Source organism: Watersipora subatra, chromosome 3 (genome assembly GCF_963576615.1).
Source record: "Watersipora subatra chromosome 3, tzWatSuba1.1, whole genome shotgun sequence".
NCBI classification, from domain to species: Eukaryota; Metazoa; Bryozoa; class Gymnolaemata; order Cheilostomatida; family Watersiporidae; genus Watersipora; species Watersipora subatra.
The window spans coordinates 51,108,288-51,130,194 of NC_088710.1; the positions used below are offsets into that span (position 1 = coordinate 51,108,288).

Here is a 21,907-nt window from a genome sequence, read left to right on the forward strand (position 1 = left end):
AATTAAAAAACTCATTATCTTGTACATAGACATTTGAACAATAAGACGAAAAAAGCGCATACGGTATACATAAATCGCTGAACAAAGAAAAATATTTGGACCAAGATGTTGAGCATGACAGTATGGCTGTTAGTGTGGTGTAGTCTGAATGTGTGATTTTTAAAAGATCTCAGACTTATTTTACTAAAGGAATATTGCAGCGGTTGAAAGCAGATAGATGTATTGCTGCTAGGGGGTTCTTTACGATTTTGTGAGGGGATGCTGGCCGCTTCCTTCAAGCACCTCAGATTATTCTATAGCATCTTCTCCTGATAGTTGTTCAGAATTAGTTACAAGCTGATTGTGATAACTGATATCTTCCTCTTCAGTCCTCATGTCTGTAAAATACTTGCTCTCCGCTTTTTTGAACGAGACCCCATCTAGCTTCTGGATGCCGGATATAATTACCTACATTTCAAACATTCTCTATAAACTCATCTCCGCATAGAAAAGGCTTGAATCATGCATGATCAAGTACATCTAATCTAATAACAACAAAGTCATAAATCACAAGCCCAATGATCAGGTGCTTGCTAAAATAACACAACATGACAGGTTGAGAATGGGAGGAATGAAAAGCGAATTGCTGAAGCAAATGTTACCCATGGAATCAGTGACGTGTAACACCATTCAGGCAGAGTTATTGACTTAGTTAGAGATTCATAAGTTGACACTATATGGTCCAGCAACCGCGCACCCTGCAATAACAAAAATTGCACAGCTTGTAAGCAACTTTCAATCATCTGTGACTGTCTATCTCAAGACATTCTTCAATAAGGGTGATTAGCCACACTCAACCCAGCGAACAAAGATTGGTCACGAGAATAAAAGCAACAAGATATGATAGTGCTTGAATAATTGTGACCATGGAATAGTTTGTATTTGCAGCTCTAGCAATTAATGCAACATTTATTCTACAGAACAGATTTTAATTCTGCTTCTAGTTGCTAATATATGATAAATTTTTAGGATGTGTTTGGTACAGTGCTCGTTACATTTGCTGCAGTTCTTGGGAATTTGGTCCAAGGGAAGAATTCAAGCTAAATTGATTTATTTTGACATTTAAAACAATTGCCTCTTAGAGGAATCATTTTGGTGCCAGTAAACACACTGCATCCAACCAAAATGGGTGATTGCCTTTCACATACCTCGGGACTGAGCTCCTATGTCAATTCTCTCGTATCTCAAATCCATTTTCCTATTTAAAGTAACTAAATAAAAATTAATCCATTCCGACTCTCTGAACAAAATACTTCAAAACACGATATTACAATCGAAAATGTGTTTTTCAATGTTCTAATTCACCACCTACCCTCACAGAAGTAAAAACCTATCTAATGGTTATGATTTGCAACAAGATGTGACATTATGTACAGTGCTGTATGGAGTTTTTACCTTGGAGACAGACGTGAGAGAGACTTGACGGCAACACGTTCAGTATACTAGAATTTTGTGACGCTACGTAACATGACATAAATTTGAACTCGAACTTAGCTTACTTACTACTATACACACACTTATACTATACACACACTTATTACCCACACTTAAAGATAAGTTAACATTGTATGTTACACTCAACTCTAACCTAGTTTTCATTTTCAGTTTTTTACTATTTTTTCGGCTTGGCTCGCTTTTTCTTGCTGTTTGACTGCATCTCCTAATTCTGGTTATATAAAAAGCGTGTGACTTTAGTTTACTTTTGCTACTTATCGTAAAACATTTAATTCGTGAAGATTTGTATCACTATACAAATTGCATAATTACAAAGTCAAATATTGAGCTAACTTCCTTAGGGCAGTTACCTATTTGAACTTGGCAACTTTCTTATTTGTACATGTACTGGGCTTTTCATATATATGAACAATGTAGAATCATTCAATCAGCAACTAAAAGTTAGGTTATTAAGGAGTAGACAAATCTTAAAAATATCTATAGCCTTGCATGCGATATAGAAATAGCATCAGCTGAAAGCTGGGTAATGCCTCACACAAACCTGGTCAGTTGTTGAATAAGAGAGAGGTCCTAAAAAACTGTGTCTACTAGCCAGTTTTTTCAACGACTTTCCCTTTCTTGAAATGTACCTAGAGATCTTTTGCTAAAACACAGATAGACAGAAACATTTAATACTCTGCATGAATTAGCAGCTAATATCATGCTAACATAACGAATCGTTTGCTCGAAGGAAAAAACATACTTTTTTATTGTTTACATTTAATGCGAAAAGACAACTACTAACTTTCAGTGTTTAATGTGAAATGAAGCTTTTTCCATTAGTGATTACGTGTTCAATTTAAAAAGTCCAAAATATTACCGATAGATGTAAAGTAGCACCAAACTGTTAGCTTTTTATTTTTTGAATTCCAAGCAGGATACGTCCAAAAGAAAGCACTAGAATACAACTAAACTGTCAAGGATAGGAACTGATAAGGTCTGATAAAGGACATTTGCAGTATCAAGTCTAAAACAAAGTCTAAAAGAAGAGAAGAATATTGAAAAGAAAGGCTACAAAAACGTGGAAAATGAAGTACATGTATTAAGCTGTATTCCACAATTTAATAAGTTCACAGAATCCTGTCATGAATTTTTCGCGGCGAAGCAAGACAAATTCGTATTGAAAATATCAACTTTTGAAGCATCAAATTTTTTTAACCATTTCACATTACTGTGTTTTCTGAATTGGTAGTGTTTTACATGTATGATGAATTTTCAAATTTTTCACAATATGTGATAAGCATGACCCTTTCAAAAATTATCTAACATCTAGAAAACATGAATTTAAAAAACCATGGATAACTGATCAAATTTTACTGATGAGAAAGAGAGATTACATATTTCAACAATCTTAAAATTCCACTTTAAATACAAAAGTGAAACAAAAACTCAAATGTTTATGAAATTTAGTAAACAAAAGACTATGTGATGCAAAATTTCAATATTTTAAAAATTCACTAAAGTTAGCCTGAAATGCCAAGATATATTGGCATATTTGAAATCAGAAATTGGGTAAATCAATAGCCTGTAGTGTCGTTCCAACATCAATTATACAAAACGATACAGAAACGATACAGCTTATTGTTTTAATCTATATTTCACATTCATAGGAGCTGCATTAGCCTAAACTTTTAGCAACATTTCAAGTTTTCAGGACAACATAGAAGGTTTATTAATTACCTCAACGCGTCCAACTTCAGTTTAGCAGGTCAATGAAAATTGTGTTGAAGGTTTGTTGAAACAGCTTAATGCAAAGACAGCTGCATGACTAGATTCAATTCCATCAAAGCTAGTGAAAATTGCAGCATCTGCTTTGGCTTATCCTCTAGCTCATATTATAAATACTAGCTTACAATTATTTATATTCCTGATACCCTTAAAATAGCAAAAGTAAATCCTTTGTTTAAAAAAGGTTCGCCAAAGGTTTTATCAAACTACAGACAAATATCTATATTGTCAGCTTGTAGCAAATTTTTTGAGAAAGTTACTAATATGCAAATATTTAGAAAATACCAACATTCTTACAACACATGAATTTGGTTTCAGAAAAAATTGAAGCGCTAGTCAAGCGATAACTGAGCTTACAAATGAGGTTTTCTCTGTAATGAATTATGGCAAAGCAGTACTAAGGATATTTCCCAAGTTTAGTACGACATTTGACACTATTGACCACCAAATACTCACAACTTCAATATTCACATATTGAAGTTAATGCACTTTTAATCGTCTTCTATTCACTGGATAAAAACTGCTTAGAATATAAAAAACAGATAACATTTATAGAAAACCATAAATCTAGCTTTTTAGGTTTAAATTGTGACATTCCTCACGGTTCAATCCTGGGACCAACTTTATTCACTTTATTCAACAATATTAATGATCTTGCGTTGTCTACTAACCATTTAAAACCTATTCTGTATGCTGACAATACAAATTCATTTTTTGAGTCTAGCAATTTAAATAATGATATTTATATAGTTAATAATGGAGTTGCAAATTGAACAATTGTGGAATACAAACGAATCAACTGTAAGCGTAGTCAAAACAATGTATATTGTAATGAAAATTATCCAAAAAAAAAAAATTAAAAAAACCAATAAAATTATTTGATTTAAAGCTTCAAGAGACATATTCGATCAAATTCTTCGGAATTTATTTGGACAGATACCTGGTATGGGATGCAAACATTAATAATCTAAATAAGCAGATAAGATCCATGTCGACGCTGATAAATGTTCCAAAATTTCACTCGGAAGTGTTATGAAACTAATATACAACACATTTATTAATATATTATATTATACATTATATAATATACAACACATTTATTAATATATTATATTATACATTATATAATATACAACACATTTATTAATATATTATATTATACAATATATAATATACAACACATTTATTAATATATTATATTATACAATATATAATATACAACACATTTATTAATATATTATATTATACAATATATAATATACAACATATTTATTAACTCTAAAATTAGTTACTGTCTAGAGTCATGGGAAAATGCTCTATCTTGTTATTTAAAAAAAATTTAACAAAAGCGTCTAATGCGCGTAATCTTTGGTAAACCACCACTCACTTCATCTCAGTCCCTGTTTGTTCAGCTTTTTATGTTGCCTGTTAATAAACTTTACCAGTATAAAATTCTTTTAATGGCGCATTCAAAATTTTATTCAAATGATTTTAAGTAAAAAAAATCTCACTACAATACTAGAATTCTGAAAACCAATCTACCATTACTAATATTTTATACTGCTTCCAGTTAAAAAACAATTGATTACAGAGTTCCGTCACAATGGACTTAGATAGACTTCCAATATACCTACGAAAATTTTCAGCATTTAATAACTTTTAAAAGAAATGTAAGGAGCCACTTGTCAAGCCTAGATTAATCAAGACCAGCCTACTATTCGAATTTCGATTAAATATGCCAAATATTTCAACTTATAAGTTAAAATATGCCAACTTCTGTAGGCTCAGTATCTCGACTAGCTGCAATGTTACTGCGCATGTAGGTCTCATCATACTTTCATTAATTTTTTTCATTTAATCAATATTGTAATTATATCTTAATATTTGTTTAATGTTATATTTCTACTAACTGATGAAATAAAACACACCCATACATACTTTCCCTAGCTACACATATTCGACAACATCTATGTGGTGACAACATCTATGTGGTGACAACATCTATGTGGTGACAACATCTACTTGCTTCCTGAAGCTTTGTCATGAAACAAGAAATAGCATCTCTAAAACGTTTTATAATTGCTGAAAATACAACTGAAAATTAATTGTGAAAAATTCATCAAAGAAAAAACAATAGAAAATTGAGAATGATCCAGAATCAGTTGTGTTCTGCCATTTGTCCATGAGTGCTCTATACTTTTTTCTTGTGACTGCAACACCACGCACGACCAAATCTTCAGAAAAGTTTTGTTCATGATGTCATAATCTGGGTGCAATGCCAAATTATTGCAATGATGATTTGCAACAGTGTCATAATGTAACATATTACTTTAATTATATTAATAGAGATTAACCGAGTTGAAGGATAACTGATAAGGTGATAACTGACAGAGATGTACATAAAAAGTAAAATACATAACCTGATAAAAGGAAACTCACATTAATAATGGGATCTTCCATGACAAGTCTCGTGAGATCTCCCAGCCAAGTTTCTCTTTTAGCAATCCTGAGGAACAAACATGAAAATATGCAAAATAATGAGGAGATTTCCACAGTGAGTTATGGTGCACATTTAAACCATTTATTATTCTTTCTAGTAGGTGAATCAGAAAGCGACTGTGGTCCAGCGAAATGTGCCAACTGTCTAAAGGCATATCTCTTAAGTCTATGTCACTGTGAGTGACATAGACTTATATAAATGAAGCGGATGACATTTTCTAACAGTACGCAAAGGAAGTAACGATAGAGCTGACTTTGTTTGAGACGTAACTGTAAACAAAACTGAAACTGATATAAATTGTGTGTGCAAGACAAGTAGACTAACCTCTTGTAATAAATAACCGGATGTTAACCATAATACAAATTTACTAAACGACCAAACAATGAGCTAGCAAATCTCTGCAAGTCTACATATCAAGTTTGAAATCAGAATTAACACTCACTGCTCCAACACTTACATAGGGCTAGAAAGTACATAAACATGCCACATGTAAGAATAGAACCGATGTAATAGTCTGCGCAAACCCTCCATAAGTGTATGATTTATGTATTTTGAAAATAGCGGCAAAAGCTCTTCATTTATGTAAAAACAGTTACGTTGTACATTTTGAAGAGTGGGAACTTTTTGCAAATAAATTTGCCATGGTGGAATAGAAGTAGAAATCATGCTTTAGCCTTTTAATGGTTCAATAAAAATCAAGCTGACCCTGTAATATTAAAGTGCAACAGATGCCAGCAGTACTTTGCATTCCAAAGAACTAAAATATTCAGGACTGGTGGGTGATGGACAGGCCCTGTGATAGCAATAAAGGTGCGGATACAATCCTAGTTAACAAAAATATTATAAAATTTTCAGTTACTGGACTTCAATCATGCATGATGTGAATTGTTTATTTTCTCATCATTTATTAACCAATAATAATGATGAGAAAACTTCAACTTATAAGCTCATGTCAGTATGCTGGCAGTTATATATTACACTGACATAACAGTTCAATGTACTGACACATAACAGTCAGCATACTGACATTTAATTGTCAGCATACTGACAGTTATATGTCAGCATACTGACAGTTATATGTCAGCATACTGACAGTTATATGTCAGCATACTGACAGATATTGGTCAGCATACTGACAGTTATGTCAGTATGCTGACAGCTAGGTCTCAGTACATTGACAGTTATATGTCAGTATGCTGACAGCTAGGTCTCAGTACATTGACAGTTATATGTCAGGATGCTGACAGCTAGATCTCAGTACATTGACAGTTATATGTCAGTATGCTGACAGCTAGATCTCAGTACATTGACAGTTATATGTCAGTGCGTTGACAGTTATGTCAGTAAGTTGACAGCTACATGTCAGCATACTGAGACTTATATGATGAAATTTAATTGTAAATGAGTGCGCACTGTTGTTGAGTTTCAGGACCAAATTCCTTAGACTTCACAGCTGTGTAACCCTGGACTCTCTCACCGCTCACAGAATCATCTCCACTTTCCTCCTCGACATCCGAGCTCAGACCAGATTCATAGGATATTTCCTCTACATCTATTCAAATCAATTATATTACAAATATTCCAATTATCAACTAAATTGTTAACTAAAGGCAGTTTTGGACATCGATGGATAAAATAAAAAGTACAGCAGTAAAGCCCACATTGAATGATTGACAGGCAGAAAATCAAACCACGCTTCCTTTACGATATTATTTTACCTAGAGAAACTCATTCAATAGAGTAAATCAAATACAAGATGCTCGAAGAGCAAAAACACTAACGGTTTCTACATAGAGGGTAACCACAACAATGTAAGGAAACAAAACTCCGAATTAAAGCTCTTGAGTACACCAGGAGTTACACTTTACAGCTAGCAGATGATAGTGAATTTGTCTATAACTTATGGGGCAACCTTAAACGACTAATACTGAACTACAATCATGCTGTCTGCTGGTTGATAAACTGGAGAATGTATTAGCCAACATTTTTGCATAGATCTACTTGACTGACGATAAATATTTCGTGAACGCTTATGTTATGACAACAAGATCATTGTTCATGACTCAATAGCCAACTCATATAACAAATTTATAAATGTGTTATGGTATATATTAGCGGATGAATGATAACATTATTATTTGAATATGTGAAATGCAATTTAACAGGTTTAACTTTGTCTTCTCAGAATAACAGCGCCTGAGATTTATCTTTTCAGAACTACAGCGCCTGCGATTTGTCTTCTCAGAACTACAGCGCCTGAGATTTGTCTTCTCAGAACTACAGCGCCTGCGATTTGTCTTCGCAGAACTACAGCACCTGAGATTTGTCTTCTCAGAACTACAGCGCCTGAGATTTGTCTTCTCAGAATAACAGCACCTGAGATTTATCTTCTCAGAACTACAGCGCCTGAGATTTATCTTCTCAGAATTACAGCGCCTGAGATTTATCTTCTCAAAATTACAGCACCTGAGATTTGTCTTCTCAGAATTACAGCACCTGAGATTTGTCTTCTCAGAATTACAGCACCTGAGATTTATTTTCTCAGAATTACAGCGCCTGAGATTTATCTTCCCAGAATTACAGCACCTGAGATTGATCTTTTCAGAATTACAGCGCCTGAGATTTGTCTTCTCAGAATTATAGCGTTTGAGATTTGTCTTCTCAGAATTACAGCACCTGAGATTTATCTTCTCAGAATTACAGCGCCCGAGATTTATCTTCTCAGAATAACAGCACCTGAGATTTGTCTTCTCAGAATTACAGCGCCCGAGATTTATCTTCTCAGAATAACAGCACCTGAGATTTGTCTTCTCAGAATTACAGCACCTGGGATTTGTCTTCTCAGAACTACAGCGCCTGAGATTTATCTTCTTAGAATAACAGCACCTGAGATTTATCTTCTCAGAATTACAGCGCCTGAGATTTATCTTCCCAGAATTACAGCACCTGAGATTGATCTTTTCAGAATTACAGCGCCTGAGATTTGTCTTCTCAGAATTATAGCGTTTGAGATTTGTCTTCTCAGAATTACAGCACCTGAGATTTATCTTCTCAGAATTACAGCGCCCGAGATTTATCTTCTCAGAATAACAGCACCTGAGATTTGTCTTCTCAGAATTACAGCACCTGAGATTTGTCTTCTCAGAACTACAGCGCCTGAGATTTATCTTCTTAGAATAACAGCACCTGAGATTTATCTTCTCAGAATTACAGCGCCTGAGATTTATCTTCCCAGAATTACAGCACCTGAGATTGATCTTTTCAGAATTACAGCGCCTGAGATTTGTCTTCTCAGAATTATAGCGTTTGAGATTTGTCTTCTCAGAATTACAGCACCTGAGATTTATCTTCTCAGAATTACAGCGCCCGAGATTTATCTTCTCAGAATAACAGCACCTGAGATTTGTCTTCTCAGAATTACAGCACCTGAGATTTGTCTTCTCAGAACTACAGCGCCTGAGATTTATCTTCTTAGAATAACAGCACCTGAGATTTGTCTTCTCAGAATTACAACACCTGAGATTTGTCTTCTCAGAACTACAGCGCCTGAGATTTATCTTCTTAGAATAACAGCACCTGAGATTTGTCTTCTCAGAATTACAGCGCCTGAGATTTGTCTTCTCAGAATTACAGCGCCTGAGATTTATTTTTAGCACAAAGCAACTCCTCTCAGATAATCGTTTCATATTGTAAATCATCGACCGATATCTTGTTGATGATATTTAAAACTTACTAGTGTTCATATCCTTTGTTTAACGTTACTAGGCGGCAGCTTTATAAACATCTACCGAAAGTGACATAAATGTCGTTTCCCCACGCAACCGGTAAACGACATTTTGGTCATTTCCCCAGCCAAAGGGTTAACTAGCAGCAGTTACACCAGCTATCTAAACTGCCAGCAGTAACACTAGCTATCTCAACTGGCAGCAGTAACACTAGCTATCTCAACTGGCAGCATTAACACCAGCCGTCTTAACTGGCAGCAGTAACACCAGCCATCTCAACTGGCAGCAGTAACACCAGCTATCTCAACTGGCAGCATTAACACCAGCCGTCTTAACTGGCAGCAGTAACACCAGCCATCTCAACTGGCAGCAGTAACACTAGCTATCTCAACTGGCAGCAGTAACACTAGCTATCTTAACTGGCAGCAGTAACACTAGCTATCTCAACTGGCAGCAGTAACACTAGCTATCTTAACTGGAAATAGTGGCACTAGCTCTCTTAGAAAAGATTCTTTTGATATTCAGGAAAACATGTTCCAAGCTCAAGTGCTAGCTCAGAATTCCACAATCTAAAACAACATAGTTACAGCTACAGCCACAACTATCAGACAGAAAAGCGGCTCATCAACGTAAGAATGCTAAAATAATTAAGAGAGGGTCTTACCAGAGTTTGGGAAAAAGTGGGTGAGGGGATCTAGCGATTGGTCGGACAACTTCTCATGCAAATATGAATTGACCATTTTGATGGCTTTCTGTATGTCCAACGTATAACTCGGATGCTTGGCAGCCTCTTGTTCAAACTCATTAAATCTATCCCCTGGAAACTCTGACAGGTGCATTCTCTTCACCCACAACCTACGCGTATTTACCTCTGTTAGCTCATTTCTCACCAGCATTAGTGAATTATGAGAGCTTAAAGGGACAAATTTTGAAACAATGGTTAAAGTATAAATAAAAAATAATAGAATTTACAAGCGACAAGAAGCGTGAATGATATCAACAAAATTCAAGAAGTTAGAGGATGTAAAACAAAGAAATATGACACACATCAACCATTTGCCATTGCTGTTTTATATGATATGTGCGAGTGACTCACTCAGACCAAGACAGCATACTGACAACCAAACGGTAACACATGTATTTACTCAAAATTAAACTATAGCAACCAACCTATTGAAATATTAAACAAGTGTGAACTGAGAGTCAGCACCGTTAGACACCATGACAGGTGAATCACCAGCACTGTTAGACACTATGATAGGTGACTCACCAGCACTGTTAGACACTATGATAGGTGACTCACCAGCACTGTTAGACACCATGACAGGTGAATCACCAGCACTGTTAGACACTATGATAAGTGACTCACCAGCACTGTTAGACACTATGATAGGTGACTCACCAGCACTGTTAGACACCATGACAGGTGAATCACCAGCACTGTTAGACACTATGATAAGTGACTCACCAGCACTGTTAGTCACCATGACAGGTGAATCACCAGCACTGTTAGACACTATGATAAGTGACTCACCAGCACTGTTAGTCACCATGACAGGTGACTCACCAGCACTGTTAGTCACCATGACAGGTGACTCACCAGCACTGTTAGTCACCATGACAGGTGAATCACCAGCACTGTTAGACACTATGATAGGTGACTCACCAGCACTGTTAGACACTATGATAAGTGACTCACCAGCACTGTTAGTCACCATGACAGGTGACTCACCAGCACTGTTAGTCACCATGACAGGTGAATCACCAGCACTGTTAGACACTATGATAGGTGACTCACCAGCACTGTTAGACACTATGATAAGTGACTCACCAGCACTGTTAGTCACCATGACAGGTGAATCACCAGCACTGTTAGACACTATGATAAGTGACTCACCAGCACTGTTAGTCACCATGACAGGTGACTCACCAGCACTGTTAGTCACCATGACAGGTGAATCACCAGCACTGTTAGACACTATGATAGGTGACTCACCAGCACTGTTAGACACTATGATAGGTGACTCACCAGCACTGTTAGACACCATGACAGGTGAATCACCAGCACTGTTAGACACTATGATAAGTGACTCACCAGCACTGTTAGACACTATGATAGGTGACTCACCAGCACTGTTAGACACCATGACAGGTGAATCACCAGCACTGTTAGACACTATGATAAGTGACTCACCAGCACTGTTAGTCACCATGACAGGTGAATCACCAGCACTGTTAGACACTATGATAAGTGACTCACCAGCACTGTTAGTCACCATGACAGGTGACTCACCAGCACTGTTAGTCACCATGACAGGTGAATCACCAGCACTGTTAGACACTATGATAGGTGAATCACCAGCACTGTTAGACACTATGATAAGTGACTCACCAGCACTGTTAGTCACCATGACAGGTGACTCACCAGCACTGTTAGTCACCATGACAGGTGAATCACCAGCACTGTTAGACACTATGATAGGTGAATCACCAGCACTGTTAGACACTATGATAAGTGACTCACCAGCACCTGTTAGTCACCATGACAGGTGACTCACCAGCACTGTTAGACACTATGACAGGTGACTCACCAGCACTGTTAGTCACCATTACAGGTGACTCACCAGCACTGTTAGACACTATGACAGGTGACTCACCAGCACTGTTAGACACTATGACAGGTGACTCACCAGCACTGTTAGACACTATGACAGGTGACTCACCAGCACTGTTAGTCACCATTACAGGTGACTCACCAGCACTGTTAGTCACTATGACAGGTGACTCACCAGCACTGTTAGTCACCATTACAGGTGACTCACCAGCACTGTTAGACACTATGACAGGTGACTCACCAGCACTGTTAGACACTATGACAGGTGACTCACCAGCACTGTTAGACACTATGACAGGTGACTCACCAGCACTGTTAGTCACCATTACAGGTGACTCACCAGCACTGTTAGTCACTATGACAGGTGACTCACCAGCACTGTTAGTCACCATTACAGGTGACTCACCCACACTGTTAGACACTATGACAGGTGACTCACCAGCACTGTTAGACACTATGACAGGTGACTCACCAGCACTGTTAGACACTATGACAGGTGACTCACCAGCACTGTTAGACACTATGACAGGTGACTCACCAGCACTGTTAGACACTATGACAGGTGACTCACCCACACTGTTAGACACTATGACAGGTGACTCACCAGCACTGTTAGACACTATGACAGGTGACTCACCAGCACTGTTAGACACTATGACAGGTGACTCACCAGCACTGTTAGACACCATTACAGGTGACTCACCCACACTGTTAGACACTATGACAGGTGACTCACCCATTTGGTAAGTTTTCATAGTTAATATATTTAATTGCAGCTCTTTTCTTCATTTGATCTGTTTTACAAATCTACAACAGAAATGCATTCTTAGCTGTTTAGCTTCTGTAAGCTAGCAGACTTCAGTAAGCTTACTTGACATGGCGACGCATGAAAGTTGTCCTCTAAAAAAATTATTTAGACATTCATATTGCCTAGTTCAGCAGTGCAGAAGAAGAGTTGTGATCAGAAGACAGTGGGGAAGGTATCAAAAAGCGAGAAGAAAATGAAATGGGTCCAAACAAAAGCAGCATTCAGAACGCAACTGGCCGAGAGAACAATGCAAATATTTTTGTTTCAAAAATGTTAACTTTTGTTTCTGCATGTAATATAAATAGGGTTTGTTTGTGTCACTTGTTCATGAATATATATTTGTATCATTTGATAGATTATTATTATTATATAACTTACAAATTGGCAGCTTAGGAGCATATTATTTAATAGCGTCATTGCCGTTATCTAAACTCAGCTTTTGATGGACTAAGGTTCATAACTCATCTTCTATTGCACATAAAAAGCCAGTTTTGGCTGCAAGGTGTAGCAAACATATCAATGAGTGTTAAGAGCTTTTGCGCAACATTGTTAGAAACAGTTAAAACATAAAAATACGCCATAAATTAAAAATAATAAAATAAAAAATTGAAAGCTCCAACAAACTGCAACGCAGACTGTAAGATCATCATGGGTTAATTGCAAGCAATATAATGTATATCAACTGGTAGAAATATTTTTCAGCTTCCCAATGCATATTTATTTACAGACCTATGACAAGTTGGAGGTGAGTTATAACATACTTCTTACATCTAAAAGGGTTTAAGCATAGGCAACATTTGGTTCACTCGTAAAAGGATCAAATTTATCTTTCCGAAATTCTGATGAGCTACACAGGTTGTATTTGAAAAATCTATTTGAATGCCATGGCGTTCTATTTTTCAACCTTTCTCCCATAGTGGTGCTTTATTACAGGTGACGTTCAAATAGAGGGTAGGGTTGTATTTGAAAAATACAACCCTACCCTCTATTTGAACGTCACCTGTAATAAAGCACCACTATGGGAGAAAGGTTGAAAAATAGAACGCCATGGCATTCAAATAGATGTTTTACGGTATATGCATGTATACAAAACAAGAAGTCGGCACAATTGTTATGTGGAAGACTTGAAAACGGCTGCGTAAACATGCTTGAGAATAGATAAATATGAACTGGATTATCACCTGTCAATGCTATTCAAAGCTAACCATAAGGCAAAAAATAATAAAAAATAGTAAAGTAAAATCATGAATATTGGAAAAACCTGTTTCTACATAATGCTGTTCAATGATATGGATTGGTAAGGTGTTGATGCCTGGTATAAGGTGTTGTGGTTTTTTTGGAGAAGTAGTAATATAATATATGGTCAGGCAGATTTGGAGATGCGATCCGATTACTTTAGACAGCAAATGTCTAACAACACAGTTAGCGTATCAGCATTACGGGCATTTAGACATTAAGAGCATCAAGGGAATTGATTAATATGTGCACTACTGACCTCTCGGTGAGGGTTTTAAAAATAAAGTTCTCCACAATTTCTAAAGTTTTGTAGAAATATTTTTTACAATACGATATATTTTGATTTAATCACGATTAAATTTATAAAAAAAATTTAGAACAGTTTTAAAAAGTAAATTTCTTTAAATAGTTATAAAACACTCTCAGTTAGCCGCGATCATGAATTCTTACTAACCTCCTTAGGAAAAAGTTCAAATAAAGATTTTGCTATTAGGAGTACTGTAACTGGTTTTCAAATATGCACAGATAGTTGGGAAACTCAAGTGTACTTGGGAAACTTATCAGCTAAATTCCATCTATTCCGTTTATTGTAATTTGCAAAAAAATTGTAGTTTCTGTAGTTTTATGTACTAGATGAGAAGTATACATATATAGAAGTACTATATGTATAGTAATGCTTTTACAAAAGATTAAAATTTTGTATTTTGTTACACAAATTTATTCACTTTTGTTATAAATTTGCTCATACACTTCAGAATAATGAATGAAGGTAGTTCTTTGTAATTACTATTGATTATTTTTGCCTCTCAGATGTTATTTCTTTCAATTCATTGAACATACACGGACAGACTACAAAGAATATATTTATTTATCTGTCACCACAGATAAATAAATATATTCTTTACATGTTTAATTAAAGTTTAAAAGACAAAATCTAAAATACAATAATGTATTCTCACAACATGCAGGTTTAACGTAAAATCTGTTTCGTAATCGAGAACTTTGTGTATTTGTATTGTAATGTTTTTATAAATAACTGCTACAAAGTCATTTAACTTTATTAGTAATTACTACAACTTTTCTGTTTTCATCTTTGCAAAAATCATTAAATAAAATTTGATGTTACACAGATATTTGTTTTCCTCTTTATAATCATCATTTTTCCACACCTTTGATCTAAGCGACTATATTTATAGCAGCAGTGATGAAAATTTACCAATTAATCCCGTAAAACAAGCAGTACAATTTGGCCAAATACATATGATAGAGATACATAAAACATATGAGATAGATATGGAAAGAGATAAAAAGAAAATAAGTTCAAGGCTATGGAAGTGTATTTCAGCTAGTTCCCTATTGTGATTGTAGACACCAAAGATGTCGAAATATGTATGACACTATCATGGTAAAACTTACAATGCCTGGCCATCGCGGATATTTTCTAAACTTGACCCAAACCAGTCTTCCAGTCGAGAGATCAAAGTTGGAAGGAGCTACAACAGTGTACCATATTTCATGCTTAACAGGCACTTCAAATTCAAAAGAGACAAGGTATTTGCATGGCAAAACTATATATTACTATTCTAAAAAAAATGGGATAAATGATCAAAAAATATTAAGCACTGAATCATTCTACAAACCTTGTAAACCATGTAAACATGGCAGATCATCGTCAGAGTTATCATCACTATGTGTGCTAGGTGATTCGTTATCTCTTTCACTGACCTGTAGTGATAACATGATAACACTAACTGACATTAAAATACGAGTTACAGAGCAGGTCATTGTACATAGTTGGTCATTAATGTTGTTCGTAACATGCCTCACATATTGCCTAAAATTTCCAACAACCACTAACGTTGACAGATCATTACAAAACAAAATATGTACATGGTTTGAAAGCCTATCTCAAAATTCAAAACAAATTTAACAAGGCAATTTAATCCAGTCTAATTTTTAGGAAAGTTACAATATCTGCACCGCCCTGTAGAGCAAAAAATTCATTGACTGTTAATAGTTTCATGAATTTTAATATCGAGAATGACCAAAGTAAAAGCATGTAGGCTAAATATGAACATTACTTTACAATAATCCTACGGCACAAGTATACTGTAAAATTTACTACTATTGTGTAAACTGTTCGTTTGAATTCAGTGGTTTCAGTAATTTCAATGGCATTTGAAAGGTGAAATTTAATTAATTCAATATGAAAATTATGTTGTCTAAACACAAGTATTCAAATGCTTCGGAGTTCAATGCTTTGCAAAGTGCACAAAAGATACCTTTTAAACCTGACATGGGTGTATTAAAAATGTCTACAAAAAGAGTGTACAAAAATGTTATAACGAAACAAGCTAATCGCTGACTGAAAAAATACTAAATAAATTTGGGTTGCAACATAATTTTTTTTTCTTGTATCCATTATCAATCCTGCTGAAACAAAACAGTTGTTTCGGCTGCTCCAAAAATACCAAAATTTTAAAATTTTAGCAGTAAATGTCGCTGCTTACTAAATCAAATAAAACATGTTTTATTTTTTTATCTTCACCTTTCATGTTTTCACGTATTTTCAACATTAATTTCAGAACTCCCTGATCTTTTTTGGTTGATCTCACCAACATTTGTTACCACTAAAATGGCTTAAATAAGCTTCAATTATCATAGAATGCCAATCCACATCATGGAGACACCATGAGTATAATTGAAGTTAAAACAGTGACGACCCGTGACAGTAAAAAATGGCATATGCCCACAGCGAGTTTTGTAGCCAATGGTTTTGTCTAATGATGAAGTTAAAGATTAAACGAAGATTATAAAAAATAATTAATAAGAAGCAGACACTAAACCTCCAACATAAACAGTAACAAAATGTGTAAACCAGGGTTGAGTAACAAACAAATGATAAATAACTACCTCTATAAATGAACTGCAAACAGGCTCATCATTCGGTGGGTCTGTTAACTTTTTATCTTGGGTAGTTACTCGAGACTCTTGAGGTGTCTGATTATTGCATAGCTTACGTTTCTTCATTTCAGATTTTTCAGGAGTCTTATTGTCTGAGTTGATCTTTGGAGAAATTGCTGGCAATATAAGTTGTTTTTTCGGTTGCTTGTTAATTAGTTGTTGAGATAACTGTGTAACGATACTGACTGGAGAGCAATTACGATTTTTAATGCGTTCCTTCAATCCTAGTGATTCAATGAGAGTAGTGGAACAATCTGAACTTTTCCTGTACTTATCTTCATCGCCCAAAGAACTTGTCTGTTTGCCCTCTGCATTATCAGATTTACTGATTGAATCACTATGAAGCAGGTTTGTGGATGAACGACGTTGTTTCTTGAGCTTGCCTGTTGGAGTCACATGATAGTTGCAGCTCTGTGTAGATGGAGAGCATTCAACAGAGGATGCTTTAGATGAAATGCTGTAATTCAGTGTTACATTTTTATTTGTCATAGTCGAACCACATAATGATGAATTTACAGCTTTTGTAGTTTGAGATAGTTCGCCTCTTCTGTTGGCTCGAAACTCTCGCGGAGAGACAGTTGCGGTTTTTATGGACATCTTGGTACAAATCTACGAAACCAGAGTAAGCATTGACTCAACTCCTAATATACTGCTATACTGTACACACATTATGCTGTTTTTGACTTTTGCACATTGTTTCGTGTTTACAGATTTGTGATGGCCAATTAAGAATATTTATGACAGACTGTGAGACTTTTACTTTGCTTCATGTGTCTAGCAAAATAGTATCGCGATTTTTAATGATATAAATGATAATTCTAATGTCGCTGCAAGATAAGCTGAACATAAAGTGTTTTATGCTAAGTTACATTGAAAGTAAGTATCGTGTATTCAATCCTGTTTCAGGGTATATAAATGTGCGTATTCAAAACGAAAAGATTAGACCAGCTACAATTATTAAGTCGAATATTGAGCCCACACAATTTAGGTTTGGCAATAGAACTTACTAAAGGCTCTTACAAATATTTCTACAAATCAATCAGTGTTAGTTCTTACAAAAATATCCTTTTTCGTTTTTTGTATATACAACCGACCCAAATGTTTGTAAGCACTGTGATATGTTTATATGCAACCAGCACTGGTACCTGACATTGCCCCGGTGATAGACGGAGTTACAGTCATATATAACAAAATTTATCTTCTACCTATAATAGTATCCATCTACCGACATATTTATTTCTCAAAGTTTGTGTATATGTATGTGTGTCCCTCCAGCTATAACTAATAAAATTTTAGAATAAAGAATCCGTACCGAAGAAGATTTGGTCTCGGACCCTCCCATTCACCAATCCGAAGCTGTACCTTTAGGCCACAGAGATTGATTTGTTCCCTAACCGATATATGTCGCTATATGGGAGAAAATACCCAACGACTTTGTGTATTACGCAGGGTGATTGCACGGAGACGAATAGCTCTCATTAGTGAGCTTACTAAAATTTTCCGTTAGCGATGTGCCAGGCTAATAGCAAGTGGCAGGCAACTCTCATTACTTCTCACTGTTTATAAGCTGGTTTTCAATACCCGGGCAATGATGGGGAGCACAGCTAGTTTATCTATATAAAACACAAAATTTGTCTGTCTGTTTGCCTGTTTTTTTATGAAAATGAAACTGCAGCCATTTAGGTAAAAGCAAATACATTATATGAATCCAATACTTCTTTCAGTGAAACTAATTACGTTATTTTTATTTTGAACAAGATCTTCTTTGGGGGACCACTGACCCAATTTTGCACCTAAAAAAAATTAAGATAACTGGGAGTCATCTCCACCTCTCCATGAAATATGAGGACTCATACTAAGATTCCTTTGATTTGATCTTAGCAAGTACAAAGCATCTTTTTTTGTTAATTAATTACCTCCTGGACTCACACCACTACGTTGTCTCACACAGTAGTACATATATATATATATATACAGTCAAACATGAATAACTCGCCCACGGATAGCTCGAACACATGGTTAATTCGAACGGTTTCTTTGGTCCGTTCCCACGTAATGATAAATTGCTATATATAACTCGAACTCAACACTGTTAATTCGAACTGTTTTTTTGCCCAACGGCTACCAAAACGGTTGTTTTCGCTTTAGAAAAACACTTTATTCAAAGCCATAGAGCTAAACCTCATCTTTTCGTAATTCATAATCGTCGTTATTACCACCATCGGCAAAATATTTTTGTCAACGACTTTTCTAAAGGTTTGGTGAAATTTGATTTATACTGCTATTCGATGAATAGCACGGGCTAGCCGGGTCACGCGTGCAAGAATTTTCGCCACGCACATACAAAACAAAAATCGCATGTTGTCTTTGTTTTGTATGTGCGTGGCGAAAATCCTTGAGTGTGTGGCGTAACCCAGCTAACCCGTGATGAATAGTTTTCCGACGTTGATTCCATGTTGAATCAACGTTGGAATATTGAATGTTTAAAACGTCTTAAAAATTGTTGTAATTAAACGTATACGTTGTCTTAGCTACAAAACACTATTCATCGTTTGACCTAAACACAGAATACGTGTGTACATTCAATAAGTATCTATTAAAAAAGCGTGAGTGATATAGAATGTACGTAAAACCTCGTAAAACTTCTAATTGAACTGCCTCGGAGTGTTGCTCTTAACGAATCCCAGGTAAAGTAAGGTAATCTTTGCATAAACTTCAAGAAAAAACGGCAAAATTGATCGTGAGTAAACCCCCAAAAGAAAAAAATGTCTTTTCTTTTGAGCATTTCAACAACGATCAAGTTTTGCCAATGTCAATCTAAAAAACGTCCTGGCAATAACATCACCTCAAACAATGAACCAATCTCAAGTGATAGAAAAATCTCTATACTTTTTGATAAAAACGTTTTAAACTTTACATTAGAAGCATTTAATTCGAAACAAGCCATTTGTGCTTTTGATTTATATTATAGTTTGTATAATTACATGTATCTACTAATAAATAAGTAAATACATGGACTTGTGACAGTGCTCTGATAACTTGAACGCTCTGATAATTCGAACACTTTTGCTCAGTCCCGTGAAGTTCGAGTTATCCATGATTGACTGTATATATACAGTGAAACTCGGATAACTCAAACTTCAAGGGACCGAGCAAAAGTGTTCGAATTATCAGAGTGTTCAAGTTATCAGAGCACTGTCACAAGTCCATGTATTTACTTATTTATTAGTAGATACATGAACATATACAAACTATAATATAAATCAAAAGCACAAATGGCTTGTTTCAAATTAAATGCTTCTAATGTAAAGTTTAAAACGTTTTTATCAAAAAGTATAGGGATTTTTCTATCACTGGAGATTGGTTTGTTGTTTGAGGTGATGTTATTGCCAGGACGTTTTTTAGATTGACATTGGCAAAACTTGATCGTTGCTGAAATGCTCAAAAGAAAAGACATCTTTTTCTTTTGAGCGTTTTACCCACGATCAATTTTGCCGATTTTTCTTGAAGTTTATCCAAATATTACCTTACTTTACCTGGCATTCGTTAAGAGCAACACTCCGAGGCAGTTCAATTAAAAGTTTTACGAGGTTTAACGGTACATTGTATATCACTAACGTTTTTTGAATGGATACTTATTGAATGTACACACGTATGCCGTGTTTAGGTAAAACGACCAATAGTTTTTTTTAGCTAAGACAACGTATACGTTTAATTACAACAGTTTTTAAGACTTTTTAAACATTCAACATTCCGACGTTGATTCAACTCGGAATCCACGTCGAAAAACTATTCATCACGGGCTAGCCGGGTCACGCACTCAAGGATTTTCGCCACGCAAATACAAAACAAAAACAACATGCTGTTTTTGTTTTGTATGTGCGTGGCGAAAATGCTTGCGCCCGTGACCCGGCTAGCCCATGCTATTCATCGTATAGCAGTACGTATAAATCAAATTTCACCAAACCTTTAGAACAGTCGTTGACAAAAATATTTTGCCGATGGAGGTAGTAACGACGCTTATGAATTACGAAAAGTTGAGGTTTACCTCCATGGCTTGGAATAAAGCGATTTTCTAAAGCGATAGCAACCGTTTCGGTAGCCGTTGGGCAAAAAACAGTTCGAATTAACAGTGTTGAGTTCGAGTTATATAGAGCCATTTATCATTGCGTGGGAACGGACCAAGCAAATCTAGTCGAGTTAAACATGTGTTCGCTATATCCGAGGGCGAGTTATCCATGTTTCACTGTATATATATATGTGGCTGAACAAAGGAAACCTAATGGCCAATACAGAGTCGCTAATCATGGCAGCCCAGGAGCAAGTGCTCCCAACAAGGCAACTCCAAACGAAAATCTATCACACTAGAGACGATCCTAGATGCAGACTGTGCAAAGATGCACCTGAGACCATCCAACACATCATCAGTGGATGCAAGCAGCTAGCAGGAAACGCATACACTGAGCGGCATAATCATGTCGCAGGTGTTGTGTATAGAAGTCTATGTGATGAGTATGGCCTTAATAAACCACAACACTGGTGGGAAGCTCCTGGTATGGTCAATGAAAATGACCGGGCTAAGATCCTCTGGGACTTCTACATCCGAACTGACAAGCATGTCATAGCAAACCAACCAGATATAGTGGTGGTAGACAAAGAGAACAAGAGGGCTACTATAATAAATATAGCAGTACCCAATGACTACAATATAGCCAGCAAAGAAAAAGAAAAGGTAGAGAAATATCTCCCTCTTGGAGAAGAGATTGAAAAATGCTGGAATGTAAGAACAACTGTAATCC

The 21,907-nt window shown here is 35.8% G+C and overlaps 1 protein-coding gene across 1 annotated transcript in view; it reads right to left on the minus strand.

The window, feature by feature from the left end:
• Positions 1-87: 87 nt before the first annotated feature.
• LOC137392213 (PWWP domain-containing DNA repair factor 3A-like) overlaps positions 88-21,907 on the minus strand; it is a 28,510-nt gene continuing 6,690 nt past the window's right edge. Inside the window, exons 2-11 of the mRNA XM_068078869.1 lie at positions 17,058-17,717; positions 15,785-15,869; positions 15,561-15,637; positions 12,837-12,907; positions 10,151-10,341; positions 7,175-7,313; positions 5,701-5,767; positions 2,036-2,137; positions 642-737; positions 88-447 (exon numbers count right to left, since the gene is read on the minus strand). Of these exons, the coding sequence (XP_067934970.1) occupies positions 289-447; positions 642-737; positions 2,036-2,137; positions 5,701-5,767; positions 7,175-7,313; positions 10,151-10,341; positions 12,837-12,907; positions 15,561-15,637; positions 15,785-15,869; positions 17,058-17,705 (1,635 nt within the window). The 5' untranslated portion in view covers positions 17,706-17,717 and the 3' untranslated portion in view covers positions 88-288. The remainder of the gene's footprint in view (positions 448-641; positions 738-2,035; positions 2,138-5,700; positions 5,768-7,174; positions 7,314-10,150; positions 10,342-12,836; positions 12,908-15,560; positions 15,638-15,784; positions 15,870-17,057; positions 17,718-21,907) is intronic.